Source organism: Ammospiza caudacuta, chromosome 2 (assembly GCF_027887145.1).
Source record: "Ammospiza caudacuta isolate bAmmCau1 chromosome 2, bAmmCau1.pri, whole genome shotgun sequence".
Classification (NCBI taxonomy): Eukaryota; Metazoa; Chordata; class Aves; order Passeriformes; family Passerellidae; genus Ammospiza; species Ammospiza caudacuta.
Window position 1 is genome coordinate 4,089,466 of NC_080594.1, and position 26,662 is coordinate 4,116,127.

Consider the following 26,662-nt stretch of genomic DNA (forward strand, 5'->3'; position numbering starts at 1 on the left):
CATAAATAATTTTTATGGATTCAAAACACTTTTTGGTTCGTATAATTCTGAATTAATGCTGAAAGAAGTACTGCTGAAAGTACATTGAATGAAATTATCCTCAAATTCAGCTGTAATTTTACCTTAATGCTTTATAATTCAGATGTCAGCTTTTTCTTCCATAATTTGATTCTGCTTGGCTATTAGGATTGCTCAGTGCATACTCTGTTTTATTGCTCTTAGATGAAATAAATTAAGCTGTGTAGCAATATAAAAGATAATATTCATTGTTATAAATTTGGTATTTACACAAATGAAGCATCTTAAATTCCCCCTTCATCTGTTTTAAATTAAGTATGAGATTTAAATCACTTGATCTGATTGAGAGCGAGCGCTGGAAATGAAGGGACTGTGGGCAATCAAAAAAGCACTCTGAGGTTCTGATCAAGGCATTCATTATTGGTGGTGGGAAACAGCACTAAACAATAATTGATTGCATTATGGAGAGTGTAGAGAAACCTGCCATGACAAAATATTCTATTCATAGGCTGAGAATGATTTTGAACAGGTGGAAAGTGAGAGCAATAAGTATTTGCTATTGCTCAGGTATGGTGGTTGTAAAAAAAGGAGCCTTTGGATCAGTCTGGATTCATGAACTTTGTGTGATAAATTTATATTCACTTTTAAATGTTATCCCCCTTTATAGTTGCTCTTTTAACTAGAGATGTAATCATATACCTAATTTTAACCATAAAACATTTCCTTTTAACTCTTATTTTCTCCATCTGACTCCTTATAAACCTCAGTAATTCTTTTTGTAGGCAAAAAAAATCAACCCCATACATGAGGTAAGAAAATGCTTGGCCTGAAACTATTCATAGATCCAAGAGTCTCAATTAAATCTATGCTAACTCTCTCAAGGATGTTGTTCACTCCAGAATAGCTCTATCATTATTGAAAATGAAACCTTGCTTCCTGCAGACAGCCTTCTGCCATGCAGTCTGAAATGAGAAGTGAAGACAGCTTCAGTTGTCTTACTTTTAGTGTGTCTGGTAAATTGCTGCATTTTGAAAGACAATGATTTATATTTTTACACAGATCAGTTACTTACAGCGATTCAGAATTTTATACTAACCAGTTGCTGATGATATATTTTGGATTCTAGCTGCAGCTGTGGTGACAGGTTGTTTGAATGGAAGCAAATCTGTGCAAAACCTGTTAGCTGCATCCATTCTCCAACTCCTGCCTCATTTCTGATGTGCAAAGGATAATCATGTTTCTTTTTGACAGTCAGTGTTCATTGTCTTCCTGTACAACCCCTAAATATGTTAGCGCTTCTCAGTACCCCTCCTGACTGTGTAGCATTCTCCAGTCCCTGCTTTCCTTCAACTCCAGTTCTGCCTTCTGTTGTGAAGTTTTTTTGGCTTTTCAGCATAACATCTCTCTTCCTCTCTGGTTTAAATTGAAAGAGGGTAGATTTGGATTGGATATGAAGAAGAGATTCCTTGCTGTGAGGGTGGTGAAAGACTGGCACAGAGTGTCCATGGGAGCTGTGGCTGCCCCATCCATGGAAGCGTCCATGGCCAGGTTGGATGGGGTTTGCAGCAATCTGGGATAGTGGAAGGTGTCCCTGTCAATGCAGCTGGACTAGATAACCTGTAGAGAGCCCCTCTCACCCTCTGAATTCTGTAATTCTGTGATATGCTGGATAGCCTTCCCAGACAAACTGAGCATTTTCATCATCTTGTAGTCCTCAGATAGGAGAAAAGAATATTTTTTAAAAAAATTAATGCCTGGGTTTTTTCTCCTTAATAGAGTAACTCATCTCCACAGTCATGGGGCTGTTTCTGACTTTCACACGTTTTCTGTGCTCAGATATTTCAGGCAGAATGGCACAAGAGGGGAAAAAAGAAGTTTTGAAGAAAAATGTCGTAGAGCACTTTTTAATTCCAACATTTTCTTTGCGGTAATCATTGAAATATAAAGGTTCCTGTTTCCTTCGCTGGCAGTGTGCATGTGTTACTGTATAGTCTATATTTGGCATTGCCTGCAGAGTCCCTGGGCAGGGCTCCAGCCATCCTCAGTGACATTGCTCTTGCATCACTGCCTTGTGTAACAGGCACTTAAGTCTCAAGTAGCCCTTTGAAGCGGTGCTTTGAGCTAAGTCCCAGGGAGCTGCTGCCTTTCCAGCACTTGACTACTGATGCAATGCTGTACCTGTCTAAATTACCTCTTGCACTGCAGAAAATCTGAAAAAGAACCCTTAAAAAAATGGAAAAGCAGTCTTTTTACTTTCACTTCTTGACATGAAATCAGAAAAAATAGTTTATTTTATCCAGTTAGATTATTTCACGTACAAAAGGAAAAAGGAGGGTAACTATATACTGTGAAATAGGATCCCAGTTACTCAACAGTTTACTACATGAATGATGGCATTCTCAGATCTATTTAATGCTCTTCAGTTATCTTTGAAATTTAAATCTCTATGAATGTGTATTAAAAGCATATCATTCAAAGCTGAAAGTCTCTGCATAGTAGAGGTGAGTACTCCATGCTGTCCAATATTTTAAAGTAATTTGATCTTTGGTTAGATAGTCAGACTTATTTCCTGTCAAGTGCCAAGATACTGTATATTTATTTGTTAATAATGTTAAAAGTATTGCAAACCTGATTAATTGATAAAAACAGTTGAGCCTTCATGTTGATGCTCCACTGTATGGAAAGAGACCAAGAATTTTTAAAGCCACTGATTATTGGTATGTACTTTACAGCCTGACCTAGCACCTGTAAAATGTTCATGCTGTGAAAACTTGGTGCTTGACACAATAAATTATAAATGAAGAGCTAGTGGAAGAAGGCACAGGCTGTCGAAGTGAAACAGAGAATTACAAAGCTCAAAAACATTAAACTGACTGGCCATGTAGATATTTAATCAAAGGAGATAAGAAATGTTTTAACATCATGAACATGAAACTAGGAGATATGTCTGGGAATATTTGTCATGAAAGTAACAAAACTGCTTTCTAAGAGTTGCATTTATTTTGGTATATTTTTGAGGTTCTGCATTAAAATAAAAGAAAACGTAATATAGCCAAATGTTAACCTCATTTTCTGAGTTGCCTTTATGTTCTATCCTGGAAGGTTTTTTCTGTATAATTTCTGCTAAAGGCCTTCTCTGTACGTCATGGTCACTTTCCAACTACATAAGGCCAAGTGTATTAAATATTTCCCTTCCTAGGCAGATAACCTATCAAACAGGTGAGATACCACTTCAGGTAGCAAAGGAGAAAAACTGACCCATTTGCTTGAGAGCATTTTGCACACTTGAAAGTCGTGGCTGCTTCTGCTTTGATATGCCCACAGCTTGTGGCTCTACTGATGACTTTCCTTATCTACTGACAGCTAAAGTCATTACCTCTACCCAGCAGGAAAAAAACCACAAATGTATCCTTAATAGTCCTCTTCTATCCTTTGTATGTCACTTGCTTTCTTGGGTGTCATTGTTGGTAAATTGCAAGTACAAGGCAGCCACTTAGTCAGTCCCTCAGGTGGGATGAGGAGGAGCACCAAAAAAAAGTAAAAATCTTGTTGGTTGAGTTAAGAACGGTTTAATAATCGAAACCAAGTAACATGTAATATAACAATAATAATAATAATAGTAATAATGGTGATGAAGAAGAACAACAGCAGTTGGAAGTAAAAAGAGAGATAAAACCTAAGGAAAGCGAGTGATGCACAAGGCACTTGCTCATCTCTGACTGTCCAATTCCCAGCCCATTCCCAAGCACTGATGAGCCCCCCACAGCCAACACCCTTCAGGTAACACGCTGAGCATGGTGTTCTGGGGTGTGGAATATCCCTTTGGCCAGTTTGGATCACTTGTCCTGGCCGTGCTCCCTCCCAGCTTTTTGTGCACTGGCACAGCATGAGACGCTGAAAAATCCTGAACTTGGGGTGAGCATTACCCAGCAACAACCCAAACATTGCTGTCTTACCTTTATTATTCTCATACTAAATCCAAAACAAAGCCCAGCACCAGGTGTTAAGAAGAAAAGAAACTCTATCCCAGCCCAAACCAAGACACTGGGGCAGTAGGGAGATCAGGGAGCATGTCTTATTGTTTTAGTAGGAAATACTAACTTCATCCTGTTTGTGTGGCAATGCCATAGGTCTAGAGTGGATAATAATAAATGTCCTGTCGCTTCTGTAAGTCCATTTGTATGTCTTGTGGATGAATTCTGAGTGGTACTTGAGAGTACAGCTCTGCAACAGATGGGCACTGAAAGCAGCTGTGCTTTCTCACCCTCTGCACCACTTCTAAGAGACAAGTTGAACTTTGCTGTTGGCTGGGAAAATCAGGCAAGTCAGGATCTGCCAATTCTGGGCTGGATGTTTGCTTTGCTTTCTGCATTGTAGTTTTCTGCCTGCAAAATAAGGATGACCCCATTTCATTTTTTAGGATGCAAAAATATGAACTGGATGTAGGTAAACTCGGATTTAGTTGCTGGAGTTAAAAAGTTAGGCTGAACTTCAGAAATAATAGAAGATGGTGAGAAAATAGTAAATAGTCTTTGGTGGGTGAGTTGGTGGGTCTGTGCAGTGCAGAAGAAATCTCCTTCCTCTTTCGTGTCTGGAACTTCCCTGACTGTTGTTTCCATGTCTAGGTGAGGGTTTCTGACTCCCAGTTCTTGCCCTCAGCCTGTCTGAAGCAGCTCTGCAGCTCTGAACACACCACCCTCTCTGCCAAAAATCCTGGACTGGACCTTTGTCTTAGTGCTTGAGCCAGAGATTCTCAAACAACTCTTCATAGGGCTGTGCTGCCAGTCAAGCACAAACTTCAGTTGCTTCAGCTTTTGTTCCTCTCCTAAGATTGGTCTGTTCTGTTCCCCTGAGTCACCAAACTGCTAATTTTTCATTGTGGTTATTAAGTGACTACTTGAGTAAGCAGTGGCCATCTGTCCTCTCAGTCCCTCTTTGTGACATTATCAGATGTTCTTTTAAAACTTCTTTCTCTCAAGGGACTGCTGTGGAACACTCCACACTTCTGGCTCCTTTTAAAAGAAGAGACAGATTATGAGGTTGAAAGGTATTTCTGTATCAACCTTTCCAGGTATGCATTAGGAAAAGGGAACAAACCTTTGCAATGTCATTTCATTCTTTACTATTAGAGAGGCTGTGTCTTTGGATCAAAACATGGTAAGGAGGAATGGGTGCCTAAGGTGGGTTTGATTATGCCCATGAACTGCAGAGGGAAGTTTCTATCCCCCTTGAAGAGGAATTCCTGAAAAATATGCAGCATAGGAGCAATAGCCATGGAGTTATTAACTTCATGTTAGTTTGGCTGACTGTTACATATAGGTATAGTTATAATTTCCCTAAAGCTTTGGGAAGTTGGGGTTTTATTTTTCACTTATGGATGTTGTGACATTAACATTTTGTTCATTTTATCACCACCCAATACAAGTATTACAGTAAAAGACATAAAAGAAACTGCTTGTAAGAATGCAGGTTAACAGCAAAGTGAAGAATATTAAGTTTAGCATTAGTCCCGACCTAAGAGAATTGGCTTCAACACACAAGTCATTTACCAGTGCAAGGATAAATATGTTTGTCTGAATTTCAGTTGTTTCTAATTTCCCTAATGAAGATACACTTAGGTTAATAAACAGGGCTGACAAAACTGTCAGGTATTCGTGTTCATTTAGGAAATGCTGCCCAGTAATCTACTGTTGACACGAACATGATGGTGAATTGAATATCAATTAGTATTTTCAAGGCAGAATGAAAATTATGAACTAGGGCAGCTGGGCTCCTATCATCATTTTGTGATGCCTCTTTTTATCAGAGTTAGCTCTTGATCTTTTTGTATTACACATGTGAAACCAAAACCATAGAAAAATAATACAGGTCTGGTGGTGTTTTCTGGAGCCGTGAACAGCATTAATTTATCTCAGTCCATTTTAAGAGCAATCTCTGCTGTAAAGAAGTACCTTAAAGCTGAGTCAATGGTAAGAACAGATTGTTTCCCTGGTATCTAAACTCCTTTTCCCCCATCTCATTCTTTGTGAGGGGCACATTAAAGTAGAGCAATCTGCCTCTGCCTGCCTCGGTTCTGTGCTCCCTGCCTGTCCTGCAGGGCTGACATTGCAGAGCTCAGCCCCTCTGGTGCATTGCAAACTAGGAGTTCTCCCTCCTGTCTGTGCTGAGCATTTCACAACCTTCTCCTGCCTTGCCTTCCCGTTGAAAGTGCACTGAGCAACAAAATCACTTTGAGATCACTTTGAGGCTGCTCTTGGGGAAAAAGCTCTGCTACAGGCTAGGAGAGGCAGGACATGACCTACTCATTTTCCATTCCACAATTACCTGAGGAAAACTTGGGGCCTCATCTTTTTCTGAGGTAAGCCCATTTATTTTGGATGTGAGAATGCTTTCTTTTTATCTCAGTAGTTTTATTTTTCCTTGTGCTGATGAGTAAGACTCACATGGGAGAAGCGAGTGCCTATGTGAGACCTCAAAATAGGAAATGTTTACAGCTGTTCTAGAGCAAAATAACCTGCTGGGTGGCAGAATAAGTAGTTAAGATCTAGCCATATACAATTTGGAATTGCAGCTGTTATCCTAGAAAGATTTCAGTGCAGAAATTGTCACATGTTTCTGCACTGACAGATTTTTTCTCTATGCATTTGGTGCCACTGAATGTATCAAGTGGATTTCCAAGGCTTCATTTGGTATTCGTGAAATAAAACTTGGAATCCACCTTACTGGGGAAGATTCAATCTTTTATTGACTGTTATTACGTGCTTTTAACTGCTAAATTTTTGAATTTCTCTCCCCACTTTGATATCTTTTCTGGAGTTATAGACAGGGATTAAAATAATGGAAAGAAAAAGAATGCAGAATTTTATTGTTATTTCTTTTGGATGCAAAAGGATTCATGTTTATTGAAAATAACTCTGTCTTAGGTATTTATAAATTGTAAGTTACAGTTATTTAATATCAGATATTTTCATAGATGTTTAAAGTATTGAAGTTGCTTATTTTACCGTGAAGTAGCATTGATAAGGGAGAAAAAATATGTTCTTGTTAAAATATGTTTGTGGTTGGAAACTTTAAACCCTGAAGTTAGAGCTTGCCAATTGTTAAAAAACATCTGCTTCTAAATCCTGCTTTCAGAGAGACAGGTATAAGTGATGTAACTGAGGGGTCTGCAATGCTAATAATGATACAACGTGAGAATAAAGGGGTTCATGTTGATTTTTAACGTGAGAATGGAAGAAAGTATGAAAAAAGAGTGCAGTAAAACAGAAGCATTGGGTATGAGAATGTTGGTTTCCATTCCAGAGAGAGATGGAGCAGTAGGGTTACAGCAGCCTTCTTCTTCTCCTCTGAGGAGAACATGCATATGGAAAGGATCCTTTTATTGGCTCTGTAATATGATAAATTTTCATTTAATTTAAAAAATGAACTTCCTAAGAAATAGGTAAGAATGTGTTCTAGGAAGAAAGGTTGAATGTGAAAGGTGAGCGGTAGCTGTGGTAGCTTTTCTTTTTTCCCCCAAAAGAGCTATTATTTGTTTTAATCTTGTTTTCTCAGAGCCACAAGATCTCAAATTATATCTATCACGAATTGGTAGGAAACAGTAAGACTGAAACACATAACTGAATCAAATGAGAAAAGAGGGGAAGTCATTCCTTAAGCATCTCTGTGTAATGTATGGAAAGAAAAATGGTGATTTGGGGGAATTGGGTTTTGAAGATTCTCTCTGGAGACCTTGTGTAATGGACTAAAACAGTACCAAGAAAATGACAGGCATTAATCCAATATAATGTTGCAAATTTCTTAGCACTGACAAGATGAAAGTGCCATAAATGGGATGTTGGGTTTAGTACATGAAAAATTATTCTGGCCAGTTCTCATTCATCAAAAGGGAATTTTAAAAGTGTCTGTGTGAGTGTGCAAATATGAGAATAAGAAAGGTGAAAGGGGAAATTGCTTTTAAAAGTTCTTGATTAGGAAATCACTGATCAGTAAAAAAAGGCCAGTTGTGGATAACAGCTCAGTCTACATTGGAGGTAACATGAAAGCAGAAACTAGAAATATAAATATTTCTCATCATTAAGAGAAAAGAGAGGATATATGTGGAAATTAGCACATGTTAGAAAATATGTAGTGTAGAAAACTGAAAATAAAAAGTGTGTTAGGTAGATGCCCAAGTCTCACAACACTCATGATAATGGGAATTTATCTATTGCATTATGAATAAAAATGTTTGTGTGAATGGTATTGAACTATTTTTAGAAACAGGCAGAAAATAATGTTTTAAATTGTGAAAATCAGAAATTAGTGATTTATTCATAAAATATGACGAATATGAAGTCCTCCCCATCTGGTGTAAATAGTTCTCTTCCAAGAGTCCTGAAAGACTTGGCTGAGAACATCTCTGGGCTATTGATGGTAAATTTAATGAGTTCGGGGACTCAGGGAATTCAGGAATACTGGAAAAGCGTAGGTGTTAGAGTTGTGGTTTGAAAAGAAAAAGGAAGCCCCATTAACCAGGTAACTAGATTTTTATAAAACTCACATTTGGAAAGTCATTTATCTCCTCTGCTGTGCCCCAAGGCAACAGGAGATTATGCAGAAACCAGGCCTGACAGTGTTCAAGGTGTCTTTAAAGCCTCCTGGAGTGGAGATTCCCCAGCTTCCCAATTAGTCACAGCTCTCCCTCTCCTTTACCACTGTGGGGTAGCAAGGATTTTCTTGGAGTCTGACATAAAACTCTTGGAAATGTTGAGGAGAGTGGGAGGATTAGTCTCTCTATTTTGCTGGCTCTAATCCCGCTTATCTCAGGCAAACAGCGTTGTCAATACTTTGTTTACTCTCTGATTTGCTGTGACTCCTGTACACTTGCCTGGCAGAATTGCTATCTAGACAGGTGCTCCTCATACTTTATTACTGCATCTCATTAATCTTGCCTAAACCAGATAGCTGTTGAATGCAAAATAATGAAAATTATGGAAAAGGATTCAATTGATATGTGTATAATGAATGCCAGTTTATTTGGTTTATGGAAAACAGGCCTCGTCATAAAACCAAGCATTTAAATATTTTTTCCCAGTTGATTGCATGTTAATCACCAAGGTAACTTGGATATTGCATATCCCCTTCTTTCTGTCTTCCTCAGGCAGACAAGCCCCAGCAGTAATATGTTGAGATTTTTTTCTATTATAACCGAATATGATAGAGTCTTCTGACAGTAAAAAGCTTCTTTTTTTTTTTTTTTTTTTTTTTTACTAAATGGGTTTAAGAAAAACCCCTGAGGTCTAAGAAGCCTTAAAGTAGTTTTAATGACTGCTAAATCACAGAATTTGCGATATTCATTATACATCATTCGATATTCTAACATTTTTAATTAGTAACATGAAAATAAATATAAACTCAATACCTGACAAAAGAGCATTAAGTAAAGAAGGAAGGAGGGTGTGCAGACAGGGGGGAGCCTTTATCACTTAGTAAAGGTCAGCCCTTGCAAATAAAATTTGTTTTAGTATAAACCAATGGATCTTTGTACATTCAAGAGCAGAAATTTAACCCAAACTGAAAAATGTAATGATGAAAAAGAGTGAATCTGTACAGGACAGTGATGTTGTAGAGTTGTAACAGCCTATAAGAACAATGCTGCAGCAAAAAAAAATAGGCTAATGTGACCCTGGATATATAAATAGGATATAAAAATAGCCAGGACTCTTAATACATATTGTTAAAAGGAATGATTTCAGAATACTGCATGTGATCCTCTTTTTAAAAATTAAAAAAAAAAAACATAAAATCTGAACAAAAATACAGACACTTCAGAAGACAGCAACAACTCTCTTGAGGGCTGGAAGTGAGAGACTTTAAAAGCTCTCTGTGTTTGCCTTATAAATATGAACTTTGCAGTCAATAATAAAGTTCTCAGGGACAAAAAAAGCTGCCAATTTTGCCCATTTCTGGGGGTCATCTGTAATGCCTCCCTACCTTGCTGGAAGATACTGAAACTTTTACGTGGTACAGATGAGATGTTCCTGAATTTTAGTGCTGTCTTCAGAAATGAATGTCTGTGTATTGCTCTGCTTTCCTTGCAAATCTTTGGCTTACCCACTCTAGAGGTAACAGTGAAATGTTTAAAATGAGCACATCAAGCTGGGTAAACCAATATCAGACTGTGATTCCATGAAGTTGGCCAAAATCCTGTATTAATTGTGTTAATTCACACATACCCTGTCTGGAGATGTGCAAAAAGAAGAAGAAAAGAAACTGGTGAAATGAATATTTGGAGGGCTTTTTTCCTTGGTTGTACAGACACAATGGCAGAGTTCATCTTTAGAAGAGTATTTTGGAATGAAAATTAAAATTCCACCCTGTCAGTCCTTGGAGCTCTGCCCGTCGTAATTTTAGGTAAAACAGTTTCCTTGGGACCAGGTAAAACCTCTGAAAAGATTAATTTCAGTTGTAAAGTCTAATAATAGCAGTGTAAGATAGTGTCCAGAAAAAAGGAAACTGAAGCTCAATAAGACATAATGAATAATAATAATATATATTAAAGTATGTGCTGGAAAAAAAACCCTAAACTCTTCTAAGAATGAAATGTCCACGTAATTAAGCAATAGGCTTGCAGGTGGATGTTCAAGTCTGTATATTATTATGGAAGTGTTAGAATCCCCAGTTCAGTTATTTAAGAAAGGACATCCAAGTGCTAAATCTGAGTTCTTTTTATCCAAAGAGTTTTTTTAAAAGGGTCTTTGAGTTCATTTTGAATCGTGAAACTTTGTACTGGCAGACCTAAACTCTTGTTCACTGTGCAAGTTTTAGAGCCATCACCTCAGAAAAGTGCCTGCTAAAAGTGGAGGTTGGATGTCACAAATGTCAATAACATTGCTGAGTCTCAACCAGTGTACTCAGAGCTTTTCCTGTAAAATACTCACTGCAGTGGTTCCAGACACATTTCTGTTTCTGCTGGCAGCTAATGGCTCATCCATAATGGACACTTTTCATTTCTTTTTAAGAAGGATGGAGCTTTTTATGGCATACAAAGGAGCATAAATAAGTAAATGTAGGGACAAGGGTCAATAAATATGACTTTGTGATCCCATTAGCTTTTTAGGGAACTTTCTCATTATAAGCATCATAGGAGTGGTGCCCACCATCTTTTTTTAGTCTCTTTGCATATGAATTTCCAGTTCTTTTGAAACTTTCCCTGTCCAGCAGGCAGAAGGGAAGCCTCCACTCCTGTATGTAATTCAGTGTAATTCAGATGTTTGCATGCTGGCAGTCCCTCTTAGCCTGGAGCTCTTTGGCAGAGGGGTTTTCTGCCCTAAGAGCTGTGAGTTGGCAGTGCAGATTTGTCTGCCACCAGGGCTGTGCTGCTGGGCATAGGCTGCTTCTTCATCACCTCATGTAAAGATAGCTTGGGTGTCTCTGTCCCACACTGAAGTCTAGCATGTAGATATCTCCAAACCTCTGAAGTGCTCGAGGATTTTATTGCTTTATCCGTGTCCTCATTTGAATAGCAGACTCTGTTGAATCCACAGCTTCACTGGAGTTTGTGTTTCTTTGGCATAAGTATAAGGTTTACTTGATATTTCAGTATTTGCACATTTTTGATTGATAATTATTTTATGTCTTATAATACAAGTGCTGTTGGAAGGACAGTCTTTTAATTTTTATGACTTTTATTTCTGACCCTGAAGGTGATACCATTCTAGTTCTGGTTAGTAGTTATTTGGTGATTTGAAGTTCAGTTGGTTTGAATTTTCCAGTTCTTACAGATTTGGTAGCTACAGGTGAGAATATGTGAGCAATCAAGAGCCTTGGTATGTCAAATGTATCAAAAACTGTATTTTAACAAAACTCAATTACTCATTGGGGATCATTTGGTAAATGTATATGAGGAATATTATTAGATCATGGCTCAACTAAATCTAAACTTAATATACTTTCAGTGATGAATTTACTCTAGGTTTTTAATTTTTTTAATGTATAGCTTTGAGCCTTCAAGTAGTACTTGATTAATTCAGGCAAGGAATTAATTAATTCAGACTCCACTGAAGAAATGAATTAGTTTTCCTTTCTGTATTTTGGATCTTGTTCCAGAGAAGTATTAATTTTTGAATACCTGGATGATGTTTATTAAATCGCAGTTTTGCTACCACAAAAATTGTAAAACTGAAATGACACTTCAAACCCTAATTAATGCTGCTCAGAGAAAAATTTATTTCTACCTGCAGGTCTGTAGGAATAGCACTTGACAAAGAGCAAGATATAATTTGAAATTCAGCTGAAAACAAAGCACATAACAAATAGGCCTTGTTTTCTGGGGGGAGAGAAGATGGGGGGGGGGGTTGTAAGAAGAAAACAAACACCTGGGATGAAATGAAATATTCTCAGAAACATGCTGAGCAGTTGGTCCCCTATGAAAAAGAAATGTGTAAACTCTTTTTTTGGTTTGTTTTTTTTTTTCCTTTGGAGGTAACAGATCCCCAGTTATGATCAACTTACAAGTTTTACACAGGAAACTGCTGCATCGAATGTCAAGTGAGAAGATGCTTTTTTTGACTCTTCCACAAGAGCATGGTAGCCTGACACAAATAGAAAATACTATGACAGCTGTAAATCATATAAAAGACAGCAAATAATCACAATGAGAATAGTGACCCTTTTTTAAAGTAAAATAGGGATTGTAAAAAGTTATTAATTTTTACTCATATTATTCACAAAGCTTCATACAGTGAAGTGGTGAAGAAGTGGAGAGCAGAATACTCCCCTTCGTTGAATGTATTTTTAAAATATTACTTCTTCACATAAACATTAAGCTTTTCTGTGGTTTATGTTGAGTATTTTACTTGCCTGTAAGTCTGTTGACGAGACAGCAAACTTCAGTTTCAGGTTAGAAGTCACCATCCATTCAAACGCAGAGCAGCTCTAAGTGTCACTATTTCAAAAGAGAAGGGAAGTTGCTGGGTCAGGTTCTCTCTAATACGGTTCCAAGTTCAGTGTCCATGCCAAGGTGCCTTTTCCATAAGGCAGAAAAACATGACCTGACTTCTGCTGCTGCTGTAAACACATTAGAGAGAGCTGTACATTGATTATTTCGACAGACAAGAGGTAGAAGGTAGCACACAGCAATATAGACCCCACAAATGTGTGGATAGTAAGGTCACATTTCAAATTAATTGCTTAATTATTTTTCTCCATCATTTAACCATTCAAATAAGAGCTGAAATTAGTGGGCTGTAAGGAGGAACTCAGCAATCAAAACACATCACTCAATAATTAAAATAAACTGCCCTGTATAATACTTAATTTTGTGTTTAAATCCTAATACAGATTTCTGAAGTTAGAGGGTCGGATGAAACAATTCCATTAGAGGGCAGTAGTACCTGTGGGTAAAATGTCTCATGTGCTGTGTATATTTTGTTTAGCATCAGTGAATGGAAGTGAAAAAGGAAGTTAGTGTAATTTAACATCAAAATAATGCAGAAACATTTTGTAATATACAATAACACGCATTCTATCTTATATCAAAAAACCCAACATGAATATGACAGAAGTGATGCAAAATACATGGCAGCAGATACTGATACTGTAGTACTCCATCCAAGAGAGAAACTGAAGTTGTTTGTCTTTCTGTGTTCTCAATTTGTAAATTGAATAACTTTATTTCTGGGAAGTTTATGGGTTTCATTTAAAAAATCTTACTTTTGAAACTATGCATTTTATTGGCTTTAATGCTGCAGATTTTCCAGTTTTCCAGGCAAGGGATGGCAGGAATGTGCATGTTTGATCAGGCATCTTTTAGTGGTTAAATATCAGTCATGTACTGTGGTTTGGCAATGATTTGTGCAAAAGATTTAGGGGTTTTTATGAGTTTTGAGAATTTTGTAGGTATGAAATGAAAGCCCAAGTGAACCTGGCTAACATGGCAAGTTCAGTCCTTCCTGTTTTAATATTTTGCTATGTCTAATCCAAGGAATACCACAAACACCATTTCTTTTTCCATTTTCAGTTGTGTTACTTGATACTACAACTGCCCTCGGAGAACTAGGATGGAAAACATTTCCCTTAAATGGGGTAAGTCTCTCACCATTTTGTTGGTTTTGGTCTGGATTTTGGCATTCTGACACTCTGTAAGTGGATATTCTTCCAATATAGACTTGTCTGAAAAATTTTAGTTGTTCTTGGGATTGGAGCTGCCTGTGTTGTGAGTAAGATGCAAGAATGACATGAGTACACATTATTATGTTCCTCTTTTGCTTTTCTGAATACTAAGTATCTATCTAACTTTAAATCCAATGCTAACTGTTATGCATAATAAAATTTCATATTAAAAAATTACTATGCTGCAGGAATGTAAAAAAAATACAACTCTTTTTTTTTTGTGAAATAAAAGGAAAAATAAGTTTCTGTTTTGCAGATTGGAACAAAAATTTTATGGTTTAAGTAAGAACCAGTATGGACTTTAGCGTTTGATAATATGGCATCAGATGGCCTAAATCAGAAAAATGAAAACATTAATAGTGTCTGTCATCCTTGGGGACAGTGAGCATGGGGTAGAGCAGCATTTTTACTCTCTAAAGTTCAACTATCAGTGCTTTGCCAGTGGCTGCACTTTCAGAACCTGGTTTTTTTTTCTTTCCACTCAGCTAATGCATGTCACAGAGTTTCAGGGGCATTTGGAGTTTCACTTGTAAAGTAAGATGCACTATTCTGGAGCATTTAATGTTCTGCATCAACTTGTAGTTCTGATATCAGTGTACATACTGTGTATCAGTTATTTTTATACTAGCTTGCATTATCTCCTGATTCTTGTGGATGAGGCATATAATTACTTCCTTCTCTGAAATGAGCTCAGAAAATACTGTTTTTCTGAGAGAAACATCTTGTTCCATTTTCAGTCATTTTATTTGCCATGTTCTGTTCCAGAAGGAAGTAGAAACTGTCTACCCTCAGCACCTTAATAATCCATTTTTGTAAAATGCCTTCTGTGTCTTTGCCTTCAGGGATTTCAAGCCATATGACATTTCTTAATCTCAGCCTGTTTTCAACTTTATGGATTACTCTTTTTCTTTGTATTCCTAGGCATAATTTCCATCTCTCGCAGATACTTCTGTGTTTTACATTCTGTATGCAATCTCATGCAATCTGAGTTCTAATTCTGAAAGTTTTGTTTCCTTTAAAAATCCCAAAGTACATACTGTCATATACCACAATGAGAAATGAATCAAGGAATTTTTGCTCTAGCAAAAAGTAAGGACTGTCATCTACCATGATGAGAAAATCCAGTGAGGAATGTTTTGCTTGAGCACTGGGATGAGCTCCATTGAAGTGCACAGTACATTTGGAAAGCACAAAAGATATAATTGCAGTTACTGTGTAAATTTGTATAAGCTCTAGGTACTCCAAAATAGCCACAGTATGCAAACACAAAAACATGTGCATTCCAAGTTAATTTAAAGCACAGCTATTATAACATGTATTTTTTGTCTCCTCATGCATACCCTAAACAATAGTTTTGCAACCACGTGAGGGGTTGGGTGTCTTAGGACCTCTGCTGTATATTAAGAACTGGCAGCACTTACTAGAATACATACAGGAGTTTACATTTCAGTAAGGACCTTAAAATGTTTCCCAAAAATGTACAAAGTGATTTGAAAAAACAAAAGGAGTTAGAGTAAATATGGGGCAGAAAAGTGTTTTTTAGCATAAAATCGTAGAATCATTTATATTGGAAAAGACCTTTCAGATCGCTGAGTCCCACTGTTAACCCAAGACCACCGTGTTCACCACGTCCCCAAACGCCACAGTCACACACTTGTTGGACATTTCCAGGGATGGTGATTTATGTCCACAGTGCTACCTAATCGGAGTTATTCTTGTATCCTAATACAATCCAGAATATGGCACAAGCATTGGTGTAACTGAGATGATCACCGCAGAGATAAGAATCTGTTTGGTCCCATGATGGGCACATTAGGATTTTCTTGTTTCCTGAAGGACCGTAACAAATTTTGTATTGTTGGTGGTTTTTGAAAGAAATTTTTGTTCCGATACTATTGAAAGCTAATGTGTTACTTTAATCAAACCTTAAGTGTTTGTGTAGTGTTTATGTGTGTAAGAAAAATGTCATTGACCCTTGATTATTGCTCTGCTGAACATTTTTGATGTTAGGAGGATGGGATGATGTGTTTTCCTGAGCCTGTGACATTAGCAGAAGTCATTAATTTACTGGCACACTCAGTCATGAGCAATGTTTTCATTAAATTGAAGAGCAACTGAAATAATAATGCTTGGGATTTGGGTAATATTGAGTGTGCCTCAGAGATTTTAAACTAACAGGCCAGGGTGAAGTAGGATAAAAAAATCAGGAGATTCTTTTGCAACTTGTAGAACCTTAACCTTTGCCTCCCAGGCTTTTTATTTATAGTAGGTTCATTACATAATATTTGTAAACTTTCAGTCTTCATTGAGCTGCAATAATAACTGTGTTATTCATGTTTTGGGAATATAATATGTGATTTTGTTTTTAAATTTTCTTCCCAGTTATTTTGTGCATCCTTCCTGAAGCGTGACAATGCAATGTTTTTTTCTTAAAAATGTGTTTTATGTGTCAGATTTTTTTCCTTGTATTTTGAACAGGTAATAAATTTAGTGCTTAGAGCTACAAAAATGCAGCATAAAACATTAATATCTCTGAGGTCAATAGCATCAACTGTTGTTGACTGAGTTCTAGTTTAGCTTCTTAGTGATGGGCTGTCTAAAATTTCTGCCTTAATAATGGACACATCTGATACTTCCTCTGTTCTTTGGGCTGTAGTTCAAAATGACCGATTGATTTATGAAAAAGCATGCGCTATGAAAGGAGATCTTTACTCACCAAACTGTCACTCCATAACCTTGAAAATATAGAACAGAGGTTTGGGGGTTTTTTGGTTGGTACAAAAAATGGGAAGACACAAGTTCATGTGTTTCAGAAGAGGATGTGGATGGGAGCTTAGTGGGCAGTCTCAAGGGCATATGAAGTAAAATCCAGCAGTCTAACCCAAGTCAATATGCTGACCTTGGGGACTCAGTTAGGAACTGGGAAAGAAACGAAAAATATCTGAAAGTCCAACTGAAATGCAGTGTTCCATAACCTTCCTTTACATATTAGCAGTAATAGTAATAAAATAAGGCACCTTATTCAACTGCAGTTGGTGAGATATCTTCCTTACGTCTTCAATGTAAATATATTATTTATTTCCCATTGCATTAATCATTGCAACACAATTTTGTGAGCAAAGTTTGCTCAGAAGCTGTGGTTTGGGGACTGTTGCCATAAAGGCATGTCCACTCCTGATAAATTTCTGCCATAAAATCGTAAAATGCTTTGGATTGTAATGAAACTCAAAGATTGTCCAGTTTCAACACTCTACCATGGGCAGGATGCCACAGGACCACACTGCTCAAACCTCAGACCATCCAGTCTGCCCTTGAACACTTCCAGGGATGGGGCAGCCACAGCTTTTCTGGGCACCCTGTGCCAGGGCCTCAGCACCCTCACAGGAAAGCATTTCTTCCCAATATACAATCCAAACCTCCTCTCTTTCAGTTTAGAGCCGTTAGCTGACACCATATCACTCCATGCCCTTGTGAAAAGCCCCTCTCCAGCTCTGCTGGGGCCCCCTTTAGGCACTGGAAGCTGCTCTTATGTCCCCCCAGCCATCTCTTCTCCAGGCTGAACATGCCCAACTTGTGTGTAGCCACTCCAAAGATCAGTTTAAAAGGAGGGTAAGGTGACTCTCAGCGCAAAGCTGTGAGACATTTACATGTGGAAAAGACTTATAAAAGCTATCTTGACTTGTCATAGTAGACACAATGTATGGCCTCAGCAGTAAAGAACCTACTAGAAGTCCTCTAAATTGTTTGACGACTCTGTCACTGAAACTACTTGAGTTTCCACAATTATTTAAACAGTTTTCTTGTCAATTGGTAATCTACCAATTAATCTATCCAGGGAAATAATTCTGGTTTGAATATCTTGTTTCTATAGAGGATTTTAATTCTTTTTTAATAACAATTGCTAATATACAGTATTACTGATCTTACTGTGTTATGAATTTTTTGAGACTAATCTTGTCAAAGCAATGATGTTTTTCTCCTTACCAGACTGTTTATATTACCCTCTCTGTTGAAATAATTGTTTTACAGTAAATGCATTCATCAACAATTTTTTTAGCTGATTTTTACCTGATTAGGAGACATTTTTGTAGTTTATGGTAACAGAAGTTTTGAATGGCTTGGTTGTTTGTCACAGATGGCACTGATGTTTTCCTGTGCCAGCCTGTAAACATTTCTTTCCATGCTGCTGTATCCATTTTCACCTTCATCTTTTAAATATCTCAGAAAGTGATGGGGGGGAATATCTCTTGGAACATTCTTCTACAATACTTAACATTTTTAACGATTCATTTCCTTAAGTAGACTGTCTTTAACTGTATTTATAGACGTAAGGAAGTTTATATTCTTAATACCAATTTCCTAAATAAAACAATGGTGTTTTCTCAGCACTGTTTTGGTCACCAGTATAAACATCCCACCAAAGGGCAACTGGAAAGAAATTAACTCTGTCCCAGAAAGACACACTAAACATAACTAAAATTCAAGTTGTGTGAAAGTTAGCAGGATAAAACAGCAACACCATAAAAAGACTTCTGTCTGAAAATATTTCACTTTTCTTCCACATCAATCGTAGAATCATTTGGGTAGGAAATTATTTGGATCACTGAGTCTGACTGCAGATAACACTGCCGAGTCCCTCGCTAGGCCATGTCCGTAAGGGCCACATTGACTTGTTTCACACATCCCCAGGGCTGAGGACTCAACTGCATCCCTGGACAGCCTGTTCCAATGCTTGGTAACCTTTGCCATGAAAAAAAAATCCTAATATCCAAAAGTCTAAGTTCCTTTACCCCTACAGCAGTTCAACTGTGGTAAAGTTACATCTGTGTGGGGAGATGATGCAGAAGTAGCAAGTTCTTCTATCTAAGAACGACTGAGGGGAAAAAAAAAGAAAACATCCAAAAGTCTAAGTTCTTTTACCCCTACAGCAGTTCAGCTGTGATAAAGTTACATCTGTGAAAGTTCATCAGCAGAATTTCAGAGGTGTTACAGAGGCTGTGGTTTTAATAGGAACTTTAATAGAAGGTAGGGATTTAGCTGTCAGAACATTTAGCAGGGATGAAGGGAAGGAAGCTAATCAGATTTTCACACAATATGGGGAATTTACAGAGATGACATTAAGAAAAAATATTGGTAGTCATGTATTTGAGCTGTAATTTGGGCATAATCAGATACCATCCTCTGTAATGCCATATTTAAAATCCTTTTTGACACTCAAGTAATTTTTTGAGGAAAAAGGTTAGATCAAGGGGTAAATTTTTTGGGATTAATTTTCATCTGCAGAGATTAAACAATTAGGTATATCCAAGATCTAGTTAAATGACTTTCTTAAAGGAGTTGCAGATACTCATATGAGATGACTTGCTTGTGAGAGTCAGTTTCCTTGGTTTTTTTAGGAGCATCTCTTAGACCATATAGGCTTTTTTCCTTGAAAACTGAATATCCTAGAAACTGTCAGTGTCCAGATAGATTGGTGCATGTCTAAATTTTTGCGTTTGCCTGTATTTTCTGGTAAAATGGCAAAAATCTTAATTTTCTTGGAAAACCCTGGAGCCACAGAATTAGCTGTGGCTGTGCTAGGAATTTGAGAGTCTGCTGAATGGATGCAGGGTTATGGTAGCATGGTCCATCAGAAATAGGTAAATTAAAAAAATTTGCTAGGCACTGTAATGTGATAATATTTGTCACCCTCAGTTTTTGTGCACATACACTTAAGCAGTCTCGTGATTATTTTTGTGTGGAAGATCTATTTGCAGATTCCACAGAGGCTTGACTAAATACATGGTTGTGTTCTTATTTGGACATTTCAAACACATTTTGGGCCACTGGTGCTTGCCACTTGCCAGATCTAAACCATTCCTAGCCTAAATAATGACATGTCATAAATTAAAAACAAAACAACAAAAAACCTCCCAAAAATCCCAACCTCCCAGAAAAAAGCCCACCAAGCAAACAAAAGTTAAGTACAAACCTACAAACCACTTAGAGGGAAGCAGATATAATGGAGGAGGATTATAAACAAATTTGTATGCTCCAGTACAGAACAGCCATATACTTACAGCTCATATATAATCTGTAATAGTACAGCATTAGAAGCAGTCTCTGAACCGCTCAACCAAATGCAAATTATTGTAATTTTAGTCTTATTGTGTGATAAATCTCAACTTGATGATAGTAATGCTGCATATATTTTTGCATTAATTTTCCATTCTTTTTAATTTAAATACTCCTAGGTACATATATACCCCTAGTAAAGGCAAAATTTAATGTATATATTGATTATTTTTCAATGTCTATTGTATATTATATAGCAAAGGAAGGCAAAGAGTGGAAATAGCAGTATTTCTATTTTCTGTTGTGTTTCTCATTTTAGGTGTGAGAACCATTCTAACTGGTGGAACACAGTAAACATAAGTTTTTAGTTGTGCAGCCTCACAGGATGAATGTTAATTCTGTATTATTTTTTTTTAAATAGATTGGTTGGAAATTTAAATAAATAAGAGTACCATGCATGGGTTGCACATTGATGCACTCAGTGCACAAAAACCAGCTTTTCAATTTGTGTAGGCTGCACATTCATCTCTCACACTCACAAGTTTATAATATTTTGGCTTACCAATGTGGGCAGTAAGGAAAAAAAAAGAAAGTATAATTTAGTGAAAAGTAAATAATTCTTGCTTTTTTTTTTTTTTGGTATACAAAGAATTGTGTTTGAGAAGGAAAACACAGTGGGTCGAAGGAAGAAGAATGGTTGATTTAATTTTCTGTTTGGTGTCTTTTCAGCAGTGTTGAATTCCAGAATTTTATGGCTTCTGTTAGGCAAATATTTTGAAATTCAAAAAAATTCCCTCATATGTATATACCAAATTAAATATAATATTTTCTGTTACAATTCAGCCTTCACTGTGCAGGCCCATGGGGCAAGACAGCATGACAAACTGAGTGCTGCCCTCAGTAAAAAAAATCAAGGAAAAGTCAGGACAAAATAAAGTGGAAGAAAAGCAATATTTATGGAAATATGAGGTGCATACTGAACACCTCTTTATCTGAACCGTTGTATTTTCAGAGACTTCAGAACTGCTGCACTGAACTCTTGGGAAATACCCTTTGAAATTCCTGTGTGCTTAGGAAATGGTCTCATGAATGCTAAAGTAGGTGATAAATATCTAGGTATTCTGAAAAGAAATATCTCTGAATTGTTCCAAAGCCATAAAAAAAATTTTTTTTTCAAGGAGGAAAGCTAAAATTGGCCACAACAGAAGATGCTTCACTGTCTCATGACCTGGTGCTGCTTTTTACTCAGATGCTGTGTTCATTAATTTTGCAAAACTCTAACCAAACTTCTGCTTTCTTTTTATCATTTCTATTGCCAGGAATAATTTATATTCTAAAAGTGGATCTCCTATGTATAATGAAAAACAAAAGAGTTAATATATTCTTAAGAATTTGTAGTAGCCTGACCTTCTATTGGAAGTCTAAACTGAGACTTAACAGAAGAGAAAGCTAAAAAAAAACACCAAACCATGCCAACTTTACTTTTGAACCTTTTACAGATGTTTAAATACATGGAATGAGTTTTTTAAATTACAGAGAAGTAACCCGATTATCAAGCTGGAAACATTTTCTAAGCCTCTTTTACATACTTAGGCACACAGAGTCCCTTTTGCAAATTGCAACAAATCATTTATGTTCTGATGGTGCTTTAAATGATAGGATTGTAGGATGTTTGTGGGTACCAGGAGTTTTAACCATTGCCAGGATGAAAATACCATATCCAAATAGTTCTTCTGCTCCATTGGAATTCTCACTAAGTGAGAAAAAAATACTCCAGCTAGACTGAAAGTTGAAGAAATTCTCCCCTGCTTTGCCCTCTCTGCCAGTAGATGTCCAAACCCCTGGTACAGCATTTGAGCTTGAAAACCCTTATCTGAAGAACAGTTATCTAAATAAAGAGTGCAGCAATTGCTTGTCCAAAATATAGAGAATTGTAAACTTCAGATTTAAGAAGATACACTTCAGATTATAATTTTCACGATTTAATATCCTGCAAAGGCATCCAGGAGAGTACAGAGCCTTTACCACATGGATTATGTATTTATGTAAGCAATCCTAGCAGAACTGGATACTCTTCACATAATCCTACCAATCTACTTCAAAAAATGGAAAATGGATAGTTTGTATATATGTCTATTGGCTGCTAATAAGGAAACAGAATTATTTAATAATCATAGTTCCATGGAGAACAAATCGAAAGGAGCCCAGTATAAAATCTATGTATTTATGAATAATAATTTGTAACTGTATTTTAGATTTAAGAGGATAATCCTCTGCTATTGTATTTAATCAAAAGAATCCTATCCTAGGAGTTTAAAATATAATACATGACTTGCAGAAATACAGTGAAAGATCACAAGTATTGTTGAGATGTAGAGCAGTATTTGAAGAGCAGAGGTGTTCTACCTGACCTTTTGTCTTTTAAGACGTCAAATAAATGTTTCTTTTAGATTTCCTACTAGTGTTAAAAGCTGGGCATATTGTAGAGGAAGTAAAAAAAAAAATAAATTAGAGTTTAAGTTAGCAGACACAACAGCTGATTAATGTGATAATATGCTCAATATGGCCCTCTTCAGTGATTTCTCTCCATGTCTGCTGTACTTTTCATCAGCTTTCCATGCTATAAGGAATACTCCCAATTTCTTAATTTTCTTAAGGAAGAACTGCAACATTTTGTTTTCCCTCTCAGCTGATGGATACATGGATACTCTTGCATTATGCCTATGACCAACAGGTCATGAAGTGATGAGCAGTAGAATTTTTATTCCATAAAAATTGGATAGAAATGTTGTATCCTAGCTATTACTGCATTGTCCTGTTGGTTCTTGGCATGTCAGAAGAATGCTACTAATGATTTTATATCAAAATATTTAAAGGCTTGATAGAGTTCATTATTAACAGTAGCATAACTAAGGAGATTGCTTTGGTTCCCTTTTTCATGTAGGCTACTAAGGGGATTGACTTTAGCTCCCTGATTCTTGCCATGATGATTAAGGGGATTTGTTTAAACACCCCATTTCATGTGGTATAGCTACTGTAAAAGGATTAGTTTTGGATTCCACTTCCACGTGGGAAAGCTAAGGGGATTAGCTTTAGCTTTTCATTCCATGACAAAATAACTATGGGCAATTGCTTTCACTGCCCATGTGGTTGCATCAAGATTTGTCTTGCTTTTGCTGTTCTTGTTTTAGTTCCTTTCCCTCTGCTCTTACTGCCCAAAGTCATTTGGCTTCAGGCTTTCTGCCCTCCTCATGGAAGGCCCACTGCCCATACTGAGCTTTGCATCTGGTAAGGAAAACTGAAGAGACTGATGAAATCCCGTGTGTTTTGTTCTTTTCCTCATGGAAGCTCAAATGTTAGAACTCTTCTGGATAAAATGAAGTGTAGGAATTGCCCTAACTGCTAACAGTGCTATTCAATATGAAGCAGTATTTGATTTATGGCAATGAATAGGAGCTTCACCTGTAAGCAAAGGTCTTGGGGGATTCTTTATGCTGCCATTTGGTGCAAAACTGTGGATATTTTTTACAAAATTCAACAAAGCTACCACCTGAGCCACAAATGGTGTAGCCAACTCAGTGCAGCACCGAATCCACACCAACAGGCACTGTGTAAGGGCAGAATTTATCTAAGGAGAAAAAACCCTAGGCCTGAGTGCTGTCAGAAACTCTGCTCGTGTTTCTGCACAGCCTTGCTCCTGTGAATACACCAGTCCCAGGAGAAAAAGCTCTCTGAGGTCTTTGTACCAAATTGCATTGTGCGGCCAGCACAAATTAATATTTTCAAACCACTTAAAAGCAAATAAGATGCCTACATGTAAATTCAAAACAGGCACTTCATGCCCAGCTAATGAAGTTTTGTCTGAGCTATTTAAAAAATCAGGATCTGTGCCCTGGCTTTGGAGATGGGTGTCTCCACAAAGCTGTTTTAAATACTTGCTCTTACCTGAGTCTCTGACTGGGGAATGAGCAGGTTCTAGTCTATAAATCTAAAAACTAATGGGGTTCTTCCTTTGGCAACCTTTTATTTTATGTTGAGGTGGGGCTTTTTTTTGTTTGGTTGGTTTGTGGGTTTTTGTAGGTTTATTGTTGGTTTTTTGTGGTTTTTTTTTTTTTTTGTAGTTGTTGTTGGTTGTTTGTTTTTATTGTTATTTACTAGTGTAGTGGAAGTGCTTGAAACTTTACATAAACTTACATAAAACACTTAAACATGTCAATATTTTAAGGTATAGCAATTTCTTTTGAAGTGAAGCTTAAAGTTAAAAAACAAATTAATTTTAAAATATTTTAATGTTTAAATTTTACAAGGAACCAGCCTTGTGTATCCATCTTGTGTCAGAATAATCCTAGATGTCAGCAATTAGGAAAAAAAGCAGATGTGAGCCACTGCCCAGCCCTGGCACTGTGCTGGCACAGACGTAGCCTTAGGAGCAGGATTCTGAAGAGAATCCTTCCAAAAACATGTGGTGTTTTTCCAGTATTTCAGTTCTCCGCGATGGAATATAGCAGGACTCTTTCAGCAGCTGCAGTTCTGAGCTGTCAGCTCACAAGCTGGTTGGTTCCACAATGTGCAGCCACTTGAGTTTTGTATATACAGTCATGACTGTATATGAACATGAGATGTGCATATGGATCCACTCTCCTCTAGCATTGTGTGTGCTTAGGTCTGGCCCACTTGAGCTGTGCAATCACCTATTCTGAGCTTACAGCACATGCTGGAATTTACTTCACTCTTTATGCTGCTCAGTAAAACCAGGGTTTGAATTTGTCCCTTCAGTGCCCTACCTCAGCTTTAAATTTCCAAGGCTCTTTTGCTGTGGTGTTTTTTCCCTTTGCTTCTAAAAATAAAACACATCAAAAGCATTGGAAAAGAAAGCTGAGCTTCTATGAAATTTTACATATTTCTTGAAGAGAAGAAAAAAAAAAAGAATAAATGCAATGGAGAAGTTCCTCCAGAAGTACTCATGCAGAATGATGTATATCTTTAGTCATTCATGGAATAGATGCATGTTAAGACAAGCACACAACAAACCACCTCAGTAAAAAATCTAATTCTATATAATGTATTTCAGGTAGCAGTGCCATGAGAAATCTGGCTTCATCTCAAGTCTTGCTGATTTATCCACAGTATACAATCAGTGCTTGATGTAGATGAAAACAATCAGACTTCTTTCCCACTTGGGTCAGTGCAGGAAATTTCCTGAGGGAAAATGTTTTGTTCTTCATAATTTTTTTTGTTTTATATACTGAAGACTGTTTATTAGATTGAAGGATTTTTGCTTTGACTGCTGCAGAAGAGCCAGAATAACAGGGTAAGAGTTACTGCAGTGGCTTTGATGTGAATATTCCCTTCTCATAGGAATCATCCTGAATCTACAGCCTGGTTGCCTGAGCTAGAGATCATTTATAATCTGTGATTATTAAATTTTATATCTCTAGATTCCCTTGGAGTACTGTCACTTCCTGCATGTATTTTAAAGTTATGAATACACAATATAGTAAAGGAATATCAAATTAATCACAAGCAATGAGATAAATTTTGTGTAAGAGTAAAGCTTGAATCTTTATAGAGTGTTGAGGCAGGTTTTTCACTGTTACCATATTTATGCCTTTTTGGGTAGTACTCTTGTATATAGCAGGGTTTTTTAAAATTCTCATCACGTGTTTTATGTCCACAGAGTTAAGGTTAGTCAGAAAAATGACAGAACTTCTTCAGTGAAGTCATTTGAAATTACTTTGCTAATTCTTTTTTTGGAGCTGTAATTTTAAATACAACTGTTGTAGTTGCTATGCAGAACTTAAATATTTTCAAAGAAAAGTGCAATAAGTGTTAAACCACATGGCAAGAAGCAAAACACTTCGTTCACTCTTTTCTGTGATTTTAGTGAAGAGGAAAAGGATTAGCTTCTAAATTGTGACTTAAGGATATCAAAGAAACCACAGATATTTCTGGAGATTAGTGAAAATTGTTTCTGTGCAATTTGGAGTGTATTTTATACAGTTTTCGGTTACTTTGGGTAGATTTTTTGGCTTTTCTTTTCCCTGTGTTTTGATTTAATGAAATTTCACTTCAGTACAAAATTTGAATATTTAATTGTTATTTTTGATCTTTTTTACTTTGCACTACTATATCAAAGCTGTTTAAATTTAAGGAAGGATATCGGCATAGAACATGAAAAGAGTGCTGAACTATTTGGTAATAAAATCATACATAACACCAAAAAGTAATAGCAATATATACCAAGACAAGATGACCTTTTCATTCATAACTTTAAAGAAATTATTTTATTATCTGTTGACAAGAATCTTTTACATTATGACTGGTTTTTCTTAGTTTTCTTTTTCTTTTCAAATGATGACACCTTTAAAATTCATAATTTAAATAGAGTAGTGCCAGCCTAATTGTCAACATCTCTGGTTCTTTATTCTCAGTTCTT

General features: G+C 36.7%; 1 protein-coding gene across 3 annotated transcripts in view; it reads left to right on the top strand.

The window, feature by feature from the left end:
- Positions 1 to 26,662, top strand: part of EPHA6 (EPH receptor A6) — a 362,947-nt gene that overhangs the window by 12,902 nt on the left and 323,383 nt on the right. For all 3 annotated transcript variants that reach the window (XM_058825149.1, XM_058825150.1, XM_058825151.1), the window contains exon 2: positions 14,021 to 14,085. In XM_058825149.1, coding sequence (XP_058681132.1) covers positions 14,021 to 14,085 — 65 coding nt within the window. The remainder of the gene's footprint in view (positions 1 to 14,020; positions 14,086 to 26,662) is intronic.